General features: G+C 34.4%; 1 protein-coding gene and 1 non-coding gene across 11 annotated transcripts in view; one reads left to right on the forward strand and one right to left on the reverse strand.

The window, feature by feature from the left end:
- ATG4C (autophagy related 4C cysteine peptidase) overlaps positions 1-17,552 on the reverse strand; it is a 135,883-nt gene that overhangs the window by 57,895 nt on the left and 60,436 nt on the right. For 8 of the 10 annotated variants that reach the window (XR_012324496.1, XR_012324498.1, XR_012324503.1 and 5 more), the window contains exons 8-10: positions 14,048-14,126; positions 13,312-13,388; positions 7,824-7,943 (exon numbers count right to left, since the gene is read on the reverse strand). Coding sequence is in view for 4 of the 10 variants with exons in the window: in XM_019919961.3 (XP_019775520.2) it covers positions 7,824-7,943; positions 13,312-13,388; positions 14,048-14,126 (276 nt within the window). In the remaining 6 variants the exon portion in view is untranslated. The other 2 variants (XM_073788978.1, XM_033865606.2) reach the window with 2 other exon arrangements.
- Positions 2,274-2,380, forward strand: LOC117309670 (U6 spliceosomal RNA). The gene has a single exon (XR_004523978.1). It is a non-coding gene; the product is annotated as a U6 spliceosomal RNA (small nuclear RNA).

Here is a 17,552-nt window from a genome sequence, read left to right on the forward strand (position 1 = left end):
GTTCCTTAAAAAACTACAAATAGAACTACCATATGACCCAGCAATCCCACTACTGGGCACATACCCTGAGAAAACCATAATTCAAAAAGAGCCATGCACCACAATGTTCCTTGCAGCTCTATTTACAATAGTCTGGACATGGAAGCAACCTAAGTGTCCATCAACAGATGAATGGATAAAGAAGATGTGGCACATATATACAATGGAATATTACTCAGCCATAAAAGGAAACAAAATTGAGTTATTTGTAGTGAGGTGGATGGACCTAGAGTCTGTCATACACAGTGAAGTAAGTCAGAAAGAGAAAAACAAATACTGTGTGCTAACACATATATACGGAATCTAAAAAACAGAACCAAAAAAAAGGTCATGAAGAACTAGAGGCAAGACAGGAATAAAGACACAGACCTACTAGAGAATGGACTTGAGGATACGAGGCGGGGCAAGGGTAAGCTGGGACAAAGTGAGAGAGTGGCATGGACATATATACACTATCAAATGTAAAACAGATAGCTAGTGGGAAGCAGCTGCATAGCACAGGGAGATCAGCTCAGTGCTTTGTGAGCACCTAGAGGGGTGGGATAGGGAGGGTGGGAGGGAGGGAGACGCAAGAGGGAAGAGATATGGGGATATATGTATATGTATAACTGATTCACTTTGTTATAAAGCAGAAACTAACACACCATTGTAAAGCAATTATACTCCAATAAAGATGTTTAAATAAATAAATAAATAAATAAATAAATAAATAAATAAATATAATAAAATAAAATAAAAAAGTCACAGGGACGTATTCTACACCATGGGGAATATAGTCTATAATACTGTAATTACTCTGTATGGTGACAGATGGTAACTGGACTTATCATGGTGATCACTGCATAATGTGTAAAAATACTGAATCACCATGTTGTACAACTGAAACTAGTCTAATATTGTATGTCAATTATAATTCAATATAAAAAAGAAAAAACACAATTATTAAAAAAAGAAAGAAAAAAGATTAGAAGGAAATGAATTGTAGTGCTAATCTAAAATGGCAGCATCCTAGGTGAAAGGCCTATACACTGAAAACTATAAAACTCTCATAAAGGAAACTGAAGATGATTTAAAGAAATGGAAAGATATCTCATGCTCTTGGATTGACAGAATTAATATTGTTAAAAGGCTGTACTACTCAAAGCAATCTACAGATTTAATGCAATCCCTATCATATTATCCAAGACATTTTTCACAGAACTAGAACAAATAATACTAAAATTTATATGGAACCACAAAAGACCCAGAGTTGCCAAAGCATTCCTCAGGGAAAAGAACAAAGCTGGAGGCAAAACCCTCCCAGACTTCAGACAATACTACAAAGCTACAGTAAACAAAACAGCATGGTATTGGCCCACAGACACATAGATCGATGGAACAGAATAGAGAGCCCAGAAGTAAACCCACACACCTACTGTCAATTAATCTATAACAAAGGAAGCAAGAATATACAATGGAGAAAAGACAATCTCTTCAGCAAGTGGTGCTGGGAAAGCTGGACAGCCTCACATAAATCAGTGAAATTAGAACACTCCCTCAAACGATATACAAAACAAAATCAAAATGTCTTAAAGACCTAAATACAGGACATGACACCATAAAACTCCCAGAAGAGAACATAGACAAAACACTCTTCGACATAAATCATAGCAATATTTTCTTAGATCAGTCTCCCAAGACAAAAGAAATAAGAGCAAAAGTAAACAAATGGGACCTAAACAAACTTATAAGCTTTTGCACAGCAAAGGAAACCATCAACAAAATTAAAAGACAACCTACAGAATGGGAGAAAATATTTGCAAACGATGCACCTGACAAAGGGTTAATATCTAAAATATACAAACAGCTCATACTACTCAACATCAAAACAAACAACCCAATCAAAAAATGGGGGGAAAACCTAAATAGTTGTTTCTTTAAAGAAGACATGCCGATTGGCCAACAGGTATATGAAAAGATGTTCAACATCTGTACCTCAATAAATAAATAAACAAACAACAAGGTCCTACTGTACAGCACAGGGAACTATATTCAATATCCTGTGATAAACCATAATGGAAAAGAATACAAAAAAGTATATATATGTACAACTGAGAATATACATGTATAAAAGAATATATATACATATATAAGTACAACTGTACAGCAGACATTAAGGTAACATTGTAAATCAACTATACTTCAAAAAATTCAATAAATAAATAAATACATGTTTTAAAACGTAGTATACTGTAGTTCTCGCTTCGGCAGCACATATACTAAAATTGGAACGATACAGAGAAGATTAGCACGGTCCCTGCTCAAGGATGACAGGCAAATTTGTGAAGCGTTCCATATTTTTCTTATTCAACATAGTTCTGGAAGTTTCAGTCACAGCAATCAGAGAAGAAAAGGAAATAAAAGGAATCCAAATTGGAAAAGAAGAAGTAAAGCTGTCACTGTTTGCAGATGACATGATACTATACATAGAGAATCCTAAAGATGCTACCAGAAAACTGCTAGAGCTAATCAATGAATTTGGTAAAGTAGCAGGATACAAAATTAATGCACAGAAATCTCTGGCATTCCTATACACTAATGATGAAAAATCTGAAAGTAAAATCAAGAAAACACTCCCATTTACCATTGCAACAAAATGAATAAAGTATCTAGGAATAAACCTACCTAAGGAGACAAAAGACCTGTATGCAGAAAGCTGTAAGACACTGATGAAAGAAATTAAAGATGATACAAAGAGATGGAGAGATATACCATGTTCTTGGATTGGAAGAATCAACATTGTGAAAATGACTCTACTACCCAAAGCAATCTACAGATTCAATGCAATCCCTATCAAACTATCACTGGCATTTTTCACGGAACTAGAACAAAAAATTTCACAATTTGTATGAAAACACAAAAGACCCCGAATAGCCAAAGCAATCTTGAGAACGAAAAACGGAGCTGGAGGAATCAGGCTCCCTGACTTCAGACTATACTACAAAGCTACAGTAATCAAGATAGCATGGTACTGGCACAAAAACAGAAAGATAGATCAATGGAACAGGATAGAAAGTCCAGAGATAAACCCACGCACATATGGTCACCTTATCTTTGATAAAGGAGGCAGGAATGTACAGTGGAGAAAGGACAGCCTATTCAATAAGTGGTGCTGGGAAAACTGGACAGGTACATGTAAAAGTATGAGATTAGATCACTCCCTAACACCATACACAAAAATAAGCTCAAAATGGATTAAAGACCTAAATGTAAGGCCAGACACTATCAAACTCTTAGAGGAAAACATAGGCAGAACACTCTATGACATAAATCACAGCAAGGTCCTTTTTGACCCACCTCCTAGAGAAATGGAAATAAAAACAAAAATAAACAAATGGGACCTAATGAAACTTCAAAGCTTTTGCACAGCAAAGTAAACCATAAACAAGACCAAAAGACAACCCTCAGAATGGGAGAAAATATTTGCAAATGAAGCAACTGACAAAGGATTCATCTCCAAACTTTACAAGCAGCTCATGCAGCTCAATAATAAAAAAACAAACAACCCAATCCAAAAATGGTCAGAAGACCTAAATAGACATTTCCCCAAAGAAGATATACAGACTGCCAACAAACACATGAAAGAATGCTCAACATCACTAATCATTAGAGAAATGCAAATCAAAACTACAATGAGATATCATCTCACAGCAGTCAGAATGGCCATCATCAAAAAATCTACAAACAATAAATGCTGGAGAGGGTGTGGAGAAAAAGGAACCCTCTGGCACTGTTGGTGGCAATGTAAATTGATACAGCCACTATGGAGAGCAGTATGGAGGTTCCTTAAAAAACTACAAATAGAACTACCATATGACCCAGCAATCCCACTACTGGGCATATACCCTGAGAACACCGTAATTCAAAAAGAGTCATGTACCAAAATGTTCATTGCAGCTCTATTTACAATAGCCCGGAGATGGAAACAACCTAAGCGTCCATCATCGGATGAATGGATAAAGAAGATGTGGCACATATACACAATGGAATATTACTCAGCCATAAAAAGAAATGAAATTAAGCTATTTGTAATGAGGTGGATAGATCTAGAGTCTGTCTTACAGAGTGAAGTCAGAAAGAGAAAGACAAATACCATATGCTAACACATATATATGGAATTTAAGAAAAAAAATGTCATGAAGAACCTAGGGGTAAGACAGGAATAAAGACACAGACCTACTAGAGAATGGACTTGAGGATATGGGGAGGGGGAAGGGTAAGATGTGACAAAGCGAGAGAGAGGCATGGACATATATACACTACCAAACGTAAGGTAGATAACTAGTGGGAAGCAACTGCATAGCACAGGGAGATCAGCTCGGTGCTTTGTGACCATCTGGAGGGGTGGGATAGGGAGGGTGGGAGGGAGGGAGACGCAAGAGGGAGGAGATATGGGAACATATGTATATGCATGACTGATTCACTTTGTTGTAAAGCAGAAACTAACACACCATTGTAAAGCAATTATACTCCAATAAAGATGAAAACAAAAATGTAGTATACTGTAAAATGTACTACTATTTAGCAGTTTAAATGAATAAGCTAGACCAACATGAATAGATATAATCTCCAAGTCACTATCAAATGAAAAAGCAAATTGCAAAAGGATACATAACATTTTTATATGAATATATAATTAATGACAAGTTTAAGAACATACCAAAAAAAACAGTGTATGTTGTTTACAGATACATCAAGTATACTAATTTACACTAATTTAGGATAGTGGCTACCACTGGGAAGGAAATAAGGGAGTAAGATTGGGGAAGGGTAATACACTTCGATTATATACGTGGGGTATTTTTTTTCTCCCTTAAGCTTAGAGGTAGCACGTGGCTATTTATTATTCTATCCTCTATATTTCTGTATGCTTGAAATTTTTAAAAACTAATTTAATAAAATGAACATATTGCAAAGTACAAACTTCTTCAGTCTGGCATTCAATACTCCCCACAATATTATTCCAACCTCCTTTTCTAGCCTCATCCTTCACTATTTCCTATAGCAGTGTTTCCCAAGCCTTGGACATTTATATACCTCCTTCCTTATTTTCACTATATATGCCATCTCTATTACAATTAATGAATATTTTTCTTTTCATAATTTTAACCCCAGTAGCCTTGTACAGGTCAATGATAAGTAGGAAACCACATGTTTAATAAGCCAGCTATTCTTTTCTAATATGAATATACATATATAAGTATCAGAATATTTGTCCCAGGGTCACTTAAAACATCAAGTATCACACTTTAGGTTGCACTTATACTAGTGGTTCTCAAATTTGGTGTACAAGATTACTTGTGAAGTTTGTTAGAAATGGAGGCTCCCAGGCCATATCTCTAGGGATTCTGATTCATGCAATCAGAAGACAAAAAATCGTGCCCTATATGTATCCATGGCACCTAACAAATTGGACTATTTGCCATTCTCTAGAGAAGCTCTACATTTTTCTTTTCCAGTACTTTTCCTCTTGTTATCTCCTCTGCTTGACGTACCCTCCCCCTTCTCCCTTAGCCAACAGAAATTAAGCCTACACTTTAGGGCTCATATTAAATATCACCATCACAATAAAGAACTTTGACTTGGATGCGACATCTCTCTCATTTTAACACTCCTCCTTACCCTATCAATTTATTTCTATTTCCGTATGAATGCTTATCATATTCAATGTAATACATGTCTACTTGTCTTATTCCGCCTCCTGAACTATAAATGCTACTTGAGGGCAAAGCCTTGGCCATTTTGTGTTTTCAACATGACAGTTATTCAGATACTTGCTGGACTGAGCTCTGCTAAACACTGAATTAATTTAACAATTTTTACTAACATTTTAAAAGTCATGTGGCATAAGCATTAGAATATTCATTCACATAGCATTACAAATAAAACATGGGAATCTAGACTACCTGGCCTCAATTTCAAAATGAGAAAACTGAAAATATATCCTATATAGAAACAAATAATTTAAGATGTTTTAATTTTCAAAGAAAAAAATAACAGTTTAACTAAAAATGCTTAATTCAGTTTTTAAGAAGGAAAATTGCTTAACTTACAATCTTCCAAGCAAAAGTAAATGATCAAGTTATTAACTGACAAAGTGAGGTTTTGATACTGCTACCAAAAGGTATTAACTTAAGAACAACGGTATAATTAAAGCAAAGTTAATTGACTCTGGCAAAATTCTCAGTACTTCCATATTATATTTCAACATGGTTTCTCATTGCTTTAATACTGCATATTACTTAGATGCATCAAGAGCAATAACTTCTAAGTAGTTTTCCAGTGTAAAAACTATTAGTATAAAACCACAAAACTATCTGTTTTTAATCAGAAAATATCAACATGCAGCTCATTTATGAATATTGTTTTTCTCAATTTGGTAACAGTAATTTGGGCTTTTTTCTATTCCAGAGGTAGACTACATCACTGTTCTAAATATACTTATTTCAACCTAGATAAAAAATAAACTAATGGAAACATAAATGGGACTTTTTAATGGAAAATGTTCATCAGCATCAATCTATATTACCACATATCTGTATTTGTATATTTTAGCACGTACATGATACTTCATAAAGCCAGAGAATTGTCAAACTAAAATATACAAATGTATATACTAATTTCAAATAATAAAAGAGGGGAAAATGGAGAAAACGTATTTTCTTATGTTCACTTGGCCTTTCAGGTTGAAAAGAAGAATGAAAAGGTGACAACTGTGAGAAATGAGGAATAAGAAAAGGTTCTCACATATCTCATTTTCTCCTCTCCTCATTCATTTTTCTGTCATGTTCCTGTTAAATTTCCTCTTTTACATGGCAGGTCAAGTAAACTAAGCCTAACTTAAATGAAATTTTTTATTTTTTTCATTCTATTTTTACATTATAAAACTAAAATTTCAACCCACTATGTCTATTTTCCTGAATAAAATTAATTGGAAGTAAAGCAGTAATAAGGTATACATATTACAACTGAGCTCAAGTTAAGAATTCCCAAAAATGATTCTAGTTTTAGTTTTACTTACCATAAAAAATGATAACCTATAATACTGATACTAATAAAGAGAGCCATCCAATTAGTCTTACTTCCTAAATAAGTAATTTTTTTACTTTCTAAAGTACTAAATATAGACAGAGTTTATGGCCCTATAAATGTTTTAGCAGTACTCAAGGGCCAGAAAAATGCAGAAGTTTAAAGGTAATAAGAGGAGTTAAATAAACCTATTTCCAAGATCCTATAAGTAGAATAGATCAGATTAAACAAGTTTATTGGAAGGTAACAATACAGCTCATTTGATAAAACAGTCTGAGAAATCCAAAAACACCATTTCTCTTTACAAAAATCAAAACACTTGGACTAACAAGAAATAATGCACAATTTGGCTTGATCAAATACTTCATTAATTTTTTTCTACCCCCTAAGGTATTGCCCTTTTAAAATCCTCTTCAAATAAAATATAACCTAATTGCTTGCACATAGCTAGTTTGCAGAGATTTTTATTTCAACAGTGCCACCTAGTGGAGCAATCAATACTTTCAATTGGTCACTAAGTGATTTCATCATCCTCAAAAGCTAGGAATCCCCAAATAGTTGTATTTCCTGGTTCAAAATATTCTTAATAATATTAACATTCAAGGGGAAATTTTATAAACGAATCATAATCTATATATTTTTATCTTCTGATAGGCTACCTCTAATAAAAATTAGGTCATTTACAAATATTATTATAATATTTAAAATAAAAGTACCTTAGTGATTTCTTCAGAAGCTCGTTTGAAGTCCTGAACATTTCGACAGTAAAATCCTATTGTACAGCTAGGATCCATTTTTCGAAATGACATCTTTTTGGGAGAAGGGCAGTGGAATGTCTGTAATTTTAAAAGTTCTTTAGGATTAATTTAGTTTTATTTGATGGACTTAAGTATACAAAAATATTACTTAATTTAAAATTTGCTATCTAGCTTTCCTCCAAACTACAAACATGCTTTCAAATGGTGTTTTAGTCTCTGCTCTGAAGATGATCCCTCCCAATCTCCAAAGCTGTAAAACGTAAGCGCCAACATTGTGTATATTCAATTCACCAGATCTCCACCTTATGCAACATTAGCGCCATTCTGCAAAAGAAAGGAAGTGTGTCAAAGTGGTGTGCATTTCTAACATTTGCAGAAGGGAAGAAAAAATGTGTCTCTGAAAAAGACATGAATAAGCTAGTACAAGGTTTAGAATCAAGTTAGCTATTTCTAAGAAAGTGTAATTAAGTCTGTTTGGTTAGAGATTTTTTAAATGTTTATAAACCTTTGAATAAGAATACGAAGACTTTGTAAACAAATACGCGGGTTCATGAAAATGTTCCATAATGATATAAAAAGAGATCAACATGAGAGTTTTAGCAATTGACACAATTAGCACATAATTACACATTCTCCCAACCCACTCTTCTACTGAGCTTTACCTCAAGTTCTTGTTCAGTCCCACACAGGATACAGGTGAAAACTGTTCTGTTATGGTCCTTGCCCTTCTCCTTACCAGTCCTCCTGTCCCTTAGTTCACTTTTCTCAAGTGGTCACAGTGCTAAAGATTTAAATGAGGTAAGGAGACTGCTCTAGACTCTCTACTCTTGTCAATAGGCTGTGGCTACTAGTAGAGTCTGGTATCTTTAGAGAATGCAAAAGGAGGAAAAGGGCAGAACATAAAGCTAATCATTCCAATTTTTTTTTTCTTCACCACTACACTCTGGTACTTTGTTCAAAAGATTTTTTTTTTGAACTGCGTGAATGCTCAGACACTTGTGCTTAAAAATTATTGATGCTACCAAATCTTTTTTTGTATGTATAAAAAAAAGTTTATGTTGAAAAGGAGGGCCAGGGCTTCCCTGGTGGCACAGTGGTTGCGAGTCCGCCTGCCGATGCAGGGGACGTGGGTTCGTGCCCTGGTCCGGGAAGATCCCACATGCCGCAGAGCAGCTGGGCCCGTGAGCCATGGCCGCTGAGCCTGCGCGTCCGGAGCCTGTGCTCCGCCACGGGAGAGGCCACAACAGTGAGAGGCCCGTGTACCGCAAAAAAAAAAAAAAAGGAGGGCCATAAAAAAAAAATATATATATATATTCATATTTGCTTATATTTGCATAAAGATATAAAAAATTAACAAGTTTAAGGAGAGGAAAAAAACTGGGCAGATGGGAGACAGGTATGGGAAATTCTTCATTGCATATTTTATATTTTTGAATTAAAGAAGAAGCTCAAGAAATAATCTAGGCTGGATATGAACCCATAAACTTAAAATTTCCCTACATTTAATGCCTGAAACTAAGGGATTTCAACTTGAAACTATCTATTAAAACACAGAAAAATATAGGCTTTCATATTTATGTTCATGGTGAATCAGTCAAAATCACTCTTTTCTCTCCCTTTACATACATCCTAGTTATCCAATTAATATCCCATATTATCATCAGAGGATATGCAAAACGAATACATTCCAAGCTGCTTTTTTTTCCCTTACAGATAGTTCAGTCACATACTAGATTCAAATCCAACATCATGCTAGTAAGCATAGACCAAACAAATGTGTTTTCAAAACTATGACTTCTATGAAATGCTTAGCTAACACTTACTTTACAGTGGAATCCAACCTAGCTAAACTGGAACGTCCAGTGTTCTAATCAACACAAGTATTGTCTTAGTTGGACTTTTTCTAACATTGTTTTACCTGTTTTATTTATAAAGAGATATTAAAAACAGATCTGGAAAGGCATAGAAGAGCTAGGTAAACTTGTTAGTTAACAATATACAGGAGTATTATTGTTTAAGGCTCAGACAGTTCCAGGTCATAGTTAACAATAAAATTATTCTACATACAAGGTATCTAACAATAGTCATTTGCCCAACTCCTTCCAAAGCCAATAATAAGGAATGTTTATTTAGTTTTTGCTACTTGGGGATAAGAAAGAAGAGCCAAAAGTTTGTACGGTCCAACAAAGTATTTTTTTAACCTGTCTACATGGGTGCCCTAAATTATATTAAAGCATTGATTCAAGTTTTCATGTAAGAACCACAGACTAAACCGGAATAGGCTTAGTGCTATTTCACTGTACTGCCTCAATCATCAGAGATAATAATGACAAACACTAGTTAATCATAGTTGTTTTGATACCTACAAAGAACTTTGAAATTATTCACCAAAACACAGATATATATCTCTGATGACTGAAAAGTGAAATTGTTTTTGGGTATTCCTACATGAGTACTAGGACTCATATTACAGAGAGGCATTTTATACCATTTAAATTATAATCTTTTGTTCACCCAAGAAAATTCTGAAACAAACCAACATTAATTTATAATTCAGAATCATTTCTGTTTACTGTAAAACAAGTTAGACTTTAAAATATTTTCCCAAGTGGCATTACATAGTTATGTTCACTTTGTGATAATTATCTGAGCTATGCACTTAGATTTCTTTTTTAATTTTTAAAATTCTGATGACTGCTAAGAGTAGCAGCTTCTACTTCACAAACACATTTTAGCAAGTATCACTAGATACACTTCTGTGACAATAAAATATGTTTCTGAAAAAACTGGCCAGAGTGAGTCAATTCCCATTTATTTCATTTTTCAACACACTGTTTATTCACTGCCTAAACAAACAGTTAGATATTAGGCATCTACTAAATGCTAGGCCTGTTCTAGGCTTATTATATGGAATAGTGGATTCTATTACCTAAACATACAAATAATACTGAAACAAATACTTTTAGGTGTAGCTGTGTTATTCTGGTGATTCAGATAAAGCTTCCTAAGATAACTAATCAGAGAATACATCCTTACTAAAAAGCACCTCCTACGAACTGCAGTTCACATGTGTAATTCATAAAGCACACATCTTTCACCGATGAATTCACTCATCTATCTACATAATCACATCACATCATTCTAATAGCTTTAATGCCACTATTCTCTGAACTTACTAGGATATGTTAAAATAGTCACAACTGTATAAACCTCCTAAAACGTGAAACTTGGAATTGGGGGCCCAGGAATCAGAAGAGACTAACATATCTATAATAAGGTTTTTCTTACCTTATTAATAGAATATTAATATTAAGGTAATACAATATTACCTTAATAATAGAATAGATTCAGTATTTGTAAAGAGATAGAATCAGTCATTCTGAAAGTATATCATAAATAGCATGAAGCAATAGTCTCTGGTTTAAGAAATCTTAACTTATTAAATATATACACACACATACATGCATGTATACACACACACACTTCATAAATATGTATAAGAAAATGTATATCCACTAGTCCTCTCATCCCAACAACTGAAACTCTGCCCTGTCCTAACCACTAACAATGTGTACCCACAGTTCAACAGACCCTCTGCTAAAGCTCATCTTAAACCCACTTTCTTGGTGTCCCAATATATAAGAAATAAATGCTTCTGTGCATTCAAGAAGTTACCTAATTTCACCAAATTTTACTTTACAAAGTCTCTTAAAATCAATTCTTCTTTTCCATTCTCACTTTCACCCCACTTCAAGCTTTTACTGAAGTGCTGAAGTGTTGCAACAGTCTCCCAATAATGAGCTGCGACCTTCCTAATATTGACTGTGTAGACATAACCAGGATATTCACTGACCTGGCATCTTTGTAGAGTCTCTCAAAATATCGGAAGAATAGTCTCTTTCTACTGGTCAAAATAACCAACACTAATAATCTTTTAATTTGCCAATTTTAGACAATCCTAGAATACTGCGAACTAGTTTCCATCTGAATCTCAAGTATTTACTTTTTTAAGGAGTCAGTTTGACACAGACACACTGGAAATGTAACTTAGACATAGGAATCAGTGCCACAAGACCACAACGCAGCAGCAAAAGAATTACAGTGTGGTTCACGTAGCACAATTCTATGTGCCTCCTCCCACAGTATCAATCAGCCAACTAGAAATATTTATTAAAGCTTACATGCAAAATATTATGAAGGAAGGAAGTAGAAAGCAAAGCTGATTCTGGCCTCAAGATGCTTGTACTTTAGTTGAGGTAACAGTCTACAAAAAATGCTAGGCTGTTTTATAATGTATCTTTTAAAACCAGTTTTTAATCTTGTGGTTTATCCATTTTCATAATCTACCCCCTAAATACTTATTAGGTATTAATATTAGCTAGCAAGCTATTACTAAAACAAAGTACTAAACCACATTTCCATCTTGTCAAGCCCTTGAGAATTAGTGATCCATGCCACTCAAGTGATTATTTTAAAAGCCTGTAAAAGCATCACCTGGGAAAACAAGAACCAAAACCATGGAATAATAACATGTCTCACTTATGCACTCTCAAAATTTTCTGAATTAAAATGCTGCACATGGGGCTTCCCTGGTGGCACAGTGGTTGAGAGTACGCCTGCCGATGCAGGGGACACGGGTTTGTGCCCCGGTCCAGGAAGATCCCACATGCCGCGGAGCAGCTGGGCCCGTGAGCCATGGCCGCTGAGCCTGCACGTCCGGAGCCTGTGCTCTGCAACGGCAGAGACCACAACAGTGACAGGCCCGTGTACCGAAAAAAAAAAAAAAAAAAAAAATGCTGTACATGTATAATTGATTCACTTTGCTGTATACCTGAAACTAACACAACATTGTAAACCAACTATAATGCAATAAAAAAAATTTTTTTAAATGCTGGATCAGAAAATGATTAACATAAAGGAAAAGAAGACTAAGAAATCAAAGCTAAAACAAATATTAGAAACCCAATTAAAACTCGTGAAAACTTAACTAGAGGCTAAGACTTAATTACTATAATTAAAGCAAAATAATTTTGCAGGCTCCTTCAATCACTTTGTCACTCTAACCCAACTCCATCATCTTCTTTATTTTTCTTTTTTTCTCCCTTTTTTTTTAAACATACCTAACATTTTAAATTCTTCAGTACTATTCAGCTGTATATGTACAAAATTACTTGGAGGCTTGATCATTTATTTTGGTAGGGCTAGGGTATCTAACAAGTTAGAGACAAAGATAAATGAAGAAGAAAGTGTATTGTAAATTAAAATTCAGCAACGAATTATTTAACCTTTGACCGTTGTATGTATTATGGTTTTATAAATTAGTAAAATATTTATCATTAACTTGTAACTGTGATACCATAAAAGCGTAGCTGCCTAGCACATCTCTAAATAATTAGAATTTGCTTCATATGGTAAGAAAACAGTACCAGCTCTTTATCCACAGTACCTCAAGAGGGAAATCCTTTATGCTGACATCTACAAAAGATTGGCAGTAATGAGGATCCATGTAAATCAAACTGTCATCTACAAGGACAAAACAGAAGACAAGTAATTCAAAAAACACCTTATTATTACACTGCTTACAATCCAATTTCTATGTAGAATAGCTGAAAAAAATCTGGGAGTAACAGCTTGCCAGACTGATATTCATTGACTGAAACATAGGTTTGCACAGGACAGATTAACTTTTGCATAATCAAATATGCTTGTATAAGCAGAATTTTTATAAAGTGATGAGACTGTCATTTAATTTTTGGTGATAAAATTACTTTCACAAACACACAATTATATTCTACAGTTTGCATATGAAAAATGTATTGCACTACATTATCCTGACAGGAAGAACATATTGCTTGTCATTTTATCATCAACTAGCACCACTAAAACTGGTAAAAGGTAAATATATAAATAGCAACTGCCAGAATGTGGCAGCAATGTCTTCTAAAGTTTAGTAAAACCAATAAATTATGCCTTGTTTATGCAATAACAGAAATTAAATATACATTTTACAGAATTCAATTATGTTGTGGACCAAATGACAAATGAACGGCTATGGTAGGACTGATGAATTTATAAGGTACTCATTTTGCTCCGTTAATCATCCTGTTTCTAGATGATCCTATATTAACTTTCCAACTTTTAAAAGAAAACAGAGAAGAAATATATTTTACTAAATCACTAACCTTGAAATCCAGCAAAGTAATATGACTGTTTAGGTTTGCCACCAACAATACCCACACAATATTCAAGGCTTAAAATACCCTGCCAAAATAAATTAATTCAGATTTAGAGTCAAGAGACAAATGATAATTATTCAAAGCAACCAAATTTGTATTACTAATAGTAGCAGTAGTTCCCAAATTTTTCACCACCAGTTTTATTTTTATTACATTTCCCCCATGTTCTGAAATCCTTTTGTCCACCAAACTATCTTCCATTTTCTTTAAACCATTCAACAACATTAAACAATTATTATGTGCCAGTTATAGAGATAAACAACATTAACCATGGAAAGGCAATAAAAATGCCTGCCAAAGTAAAAACATTTGGCCTTTCAGTTAGCTGGTGCAGCCTTGCTGTGATCAATGTAGTATTTTCATCAGGCTTTTTGAAATGCTAGAAATAATTATTGGACATTGTTACTGTTTTCACTGAAACCTGAGTCTTAGAATCACAAACTAAAAACCATTTTTAATCAATGGCATTCATGACAAAATTTTTACGCTACTTCATTTGGAATAAATATAAAGACTAATGAAAACAATTTGATCCAAGGAAAATAATAATTATTACTGTATTTAAACTCAGTTTATTTTACTAATCATAAAATATCAGTGATACCTCAATAAATTGTTTAATATTTCCCTCAGCATCTATTCTAAGCAGAACTCTATTTAAGCTTGGCCAAGTAATTCCATACTTTTTTAAAAAACATGTCCATGGAGTGGAGTTAATTAAAAACATGTCCAGGGCTTCCCTGGTGGCTCAGTGGTTGGGGGTCTGCCTGCCGATGCAGGGGGTGCGGGTTCGTGCCCTGGTCTGGGAGGATCCCGCGTGCCGCGTAGCGGCTGGGCCCATGGGCCGTGGCCGCTGGGCCTGTGCGTCCGGAGCCTGTGCTCCGCAGCGGGAGAGGCCCACGTACCGCAAAAAAAAAAAAATGTCCAGTGGAATCAATCAATATCCTATCAATAGTTTCAACATTAATTTTAGCATATATTATGTTAGAAAACACTAGTAATTATAAAGTGTATGTTATAAAACCCCAAAATATTAAACTTTCCTTCTCTTAAATGAGAGGATGTTTCAAAATCTAGAAGATACAAAAATAAAGACTGTATGAACAAATGTTTTTTTCCTTTAACAAGTAAACAAACCACAGTTTTGTTTAAACTTAATTATTTTCTTAAAAATTGTATGTGGTGGTTATTGAAAAAACACACACAGAAATTTCCCAAAGCCCCAACACTCAGCATTATTAACGTTTAGGAGAATACCTTCTTGACATCTGTCTATATTACATATATTCACATATAGATTTATAAATACAATGTTATATATATGGCACCATACAACATATGCTATTTTAACTTTTGTCATTCATTATCTCATAAACATCTTTTCCTATCAATAAATATAGATCTATATTATAATATTTAATGGCTGTAAATTTTGTACATTTTCAGTCGTGAAAATATCATAGAGGTTTTTTTGGAAAGGAGAACTGCACTGAAGAAATTACAGAAACAGAGAAGGCATATAAAGTTAAAATTTTAGAGCTAACTAAAAAATAAATTAAGATGAAATTATACCAGAAAACTTGATAATAATAGTTATTATTATTCTATTGTTATTATCATTCTATTAACAGTTCTATTATTCTATTGCTTTCCCCCTAAATAAAAATCCTTAACTCAATTAGAGAGTACCTTACTTTAATCTGAGGCAACCTGATCAGCTGAAATACAATGTTTCTGATACAGGGACCCATGAGGAAGTGAAAGTTCTAAGTCCCTCATAGCCAAGAAAAAAAAGAAAAAATACATATATGTATAGCAAGAATCATCACAGACTCTCTTCAGAAAAAGAATGATTTCAGGTAATGGAAGAAAGACTTTGGTTCTTGACACCTATATTTCCTTTTCAACAGATTAGAGCAGATTTAGCAATAAACACTTATAAGTAGATTAGGAGCTAAAATGCCATTAAATATAAGAAGCTGTATCTTTGGAAACCTGAAGCACTTTTCAGTTCCTAAAAAAGCTTTTTCACAGTTACCTAGTGGTGAGAATTGATTGAGCTGTATCCATGAAGCAATAAATAAGACTGAAGTAATCAGTCAAAAAGGAAAGTCCTAATTTGTCTTGCTGAAGAAAGAGAACATATTGGATTTTCCTCATTCCAGGTCCTTTTAAAAATAAATAAATAAGTAAACTTCCTGTGGTAAGAGCTGATAAAGCACCACACCAAATTTCTTTCTCCTCACAGAATGCAGCAGGAGATGGTAACCATCTCTGAAATACTGTGGAATTACCTCAATCAATACATTTTAAAACTAGAATTGAATGGTGAATTTTAGAGAGTATAATGCACAATGGTTTGGCAGGAAAAAATACAGCTGCTGACAAAGGAGGAGGAGGAAGAAGTGTAGTGGGGGGCAGTGGGCGGGGCAGTGATGGAGGTACAGGAGGAGGTGGAGAAGGAGGAGAAGAAAAGGGAGCAGAAATGGAAGAGAAAGATTACTTTTCTTTTAGGGCTATTAGACACACTATTTTTTCACTGCTAACTGAATGACTCTTTACATGCTCTCCTTTTGGCTTCTGACCCAACCACGCCCTGACCAAGCACAACATAACACTACTTCACTCAGCCATTTCAGCCATTTTTACCTGAGAGTTGAAAATTTTAAATGTATTAGTAGTCACTACTCTAAAAGGGGACTGTAGCATAAATTAAATAAGTAGAAGCTCAAAGAAATGTTACATTTCAGAGAGTCCATATTTTAGAGGAAAATATGAAAAACAACATAAGTTCTGGTCTCTGTCACCAGTTTGTTATCCGAATTTGAACATATCACTTAACTTCTGTCATTTCTGTTTTATAAAGACAATCCAGTTTCTAGCTAGTATGAGGGTAAAATGAGATAAATCTGTATTAAAAGTGTTATACAAATATGAGAGTTAACAAATATTTGCTGAGCAGCTCCTATATGCTAGGTACTAAGGATCACTTTAACAGCTAACCATGGTTTGTTTCACTACAATGTAGACTCCAATGAATCACTCATCTGATAACTTTTATCAATACCACCAAACAGCCAAGCTCTCAGCCAGATGAAGCATGCCTCAAAGCTATCTGCAGTCCATTTCACCAGGAGTGGGGGTTTGGCAAAAGAGTCAGTTCCGAGACTGCCTCAATTTCTGATCTTCTCATGGTAGTAGAGAAGGCAGGGGAATTCATTTCAGATTTGGTTACAACCAACAGAGACATGACAACATGCGTGAAGTCTCGAAACCCTCCGTGGATCCACTAGATGAAATGGTTCATATCTTCTCACATTCCACCAATAATTCTACTAGAGTCCACATGTTAGAAATCAAAACCCCACTTTTATCTAGGGTATGTATATGTTATTGGTTATAGTACTGGTATTATCAGTAACAAGTACGCCTGCAACAGTTTAGTAACGAT

Source organism: Tursiops truncatus, chromosome 1 (assembly GCF_011762595.2).
Source record: "Tursiops truncatus isolate mTurTru1 chromosome 1, mTurTru1.mat.Y, whole genome shotgun sequence".
NCBI classification, from domain to species: Eukaryota; Metazoa; Chordata; class Mammalia; order Artiodactyla; family Delphinidae; genus Tursiops; species Tursiops truncatus.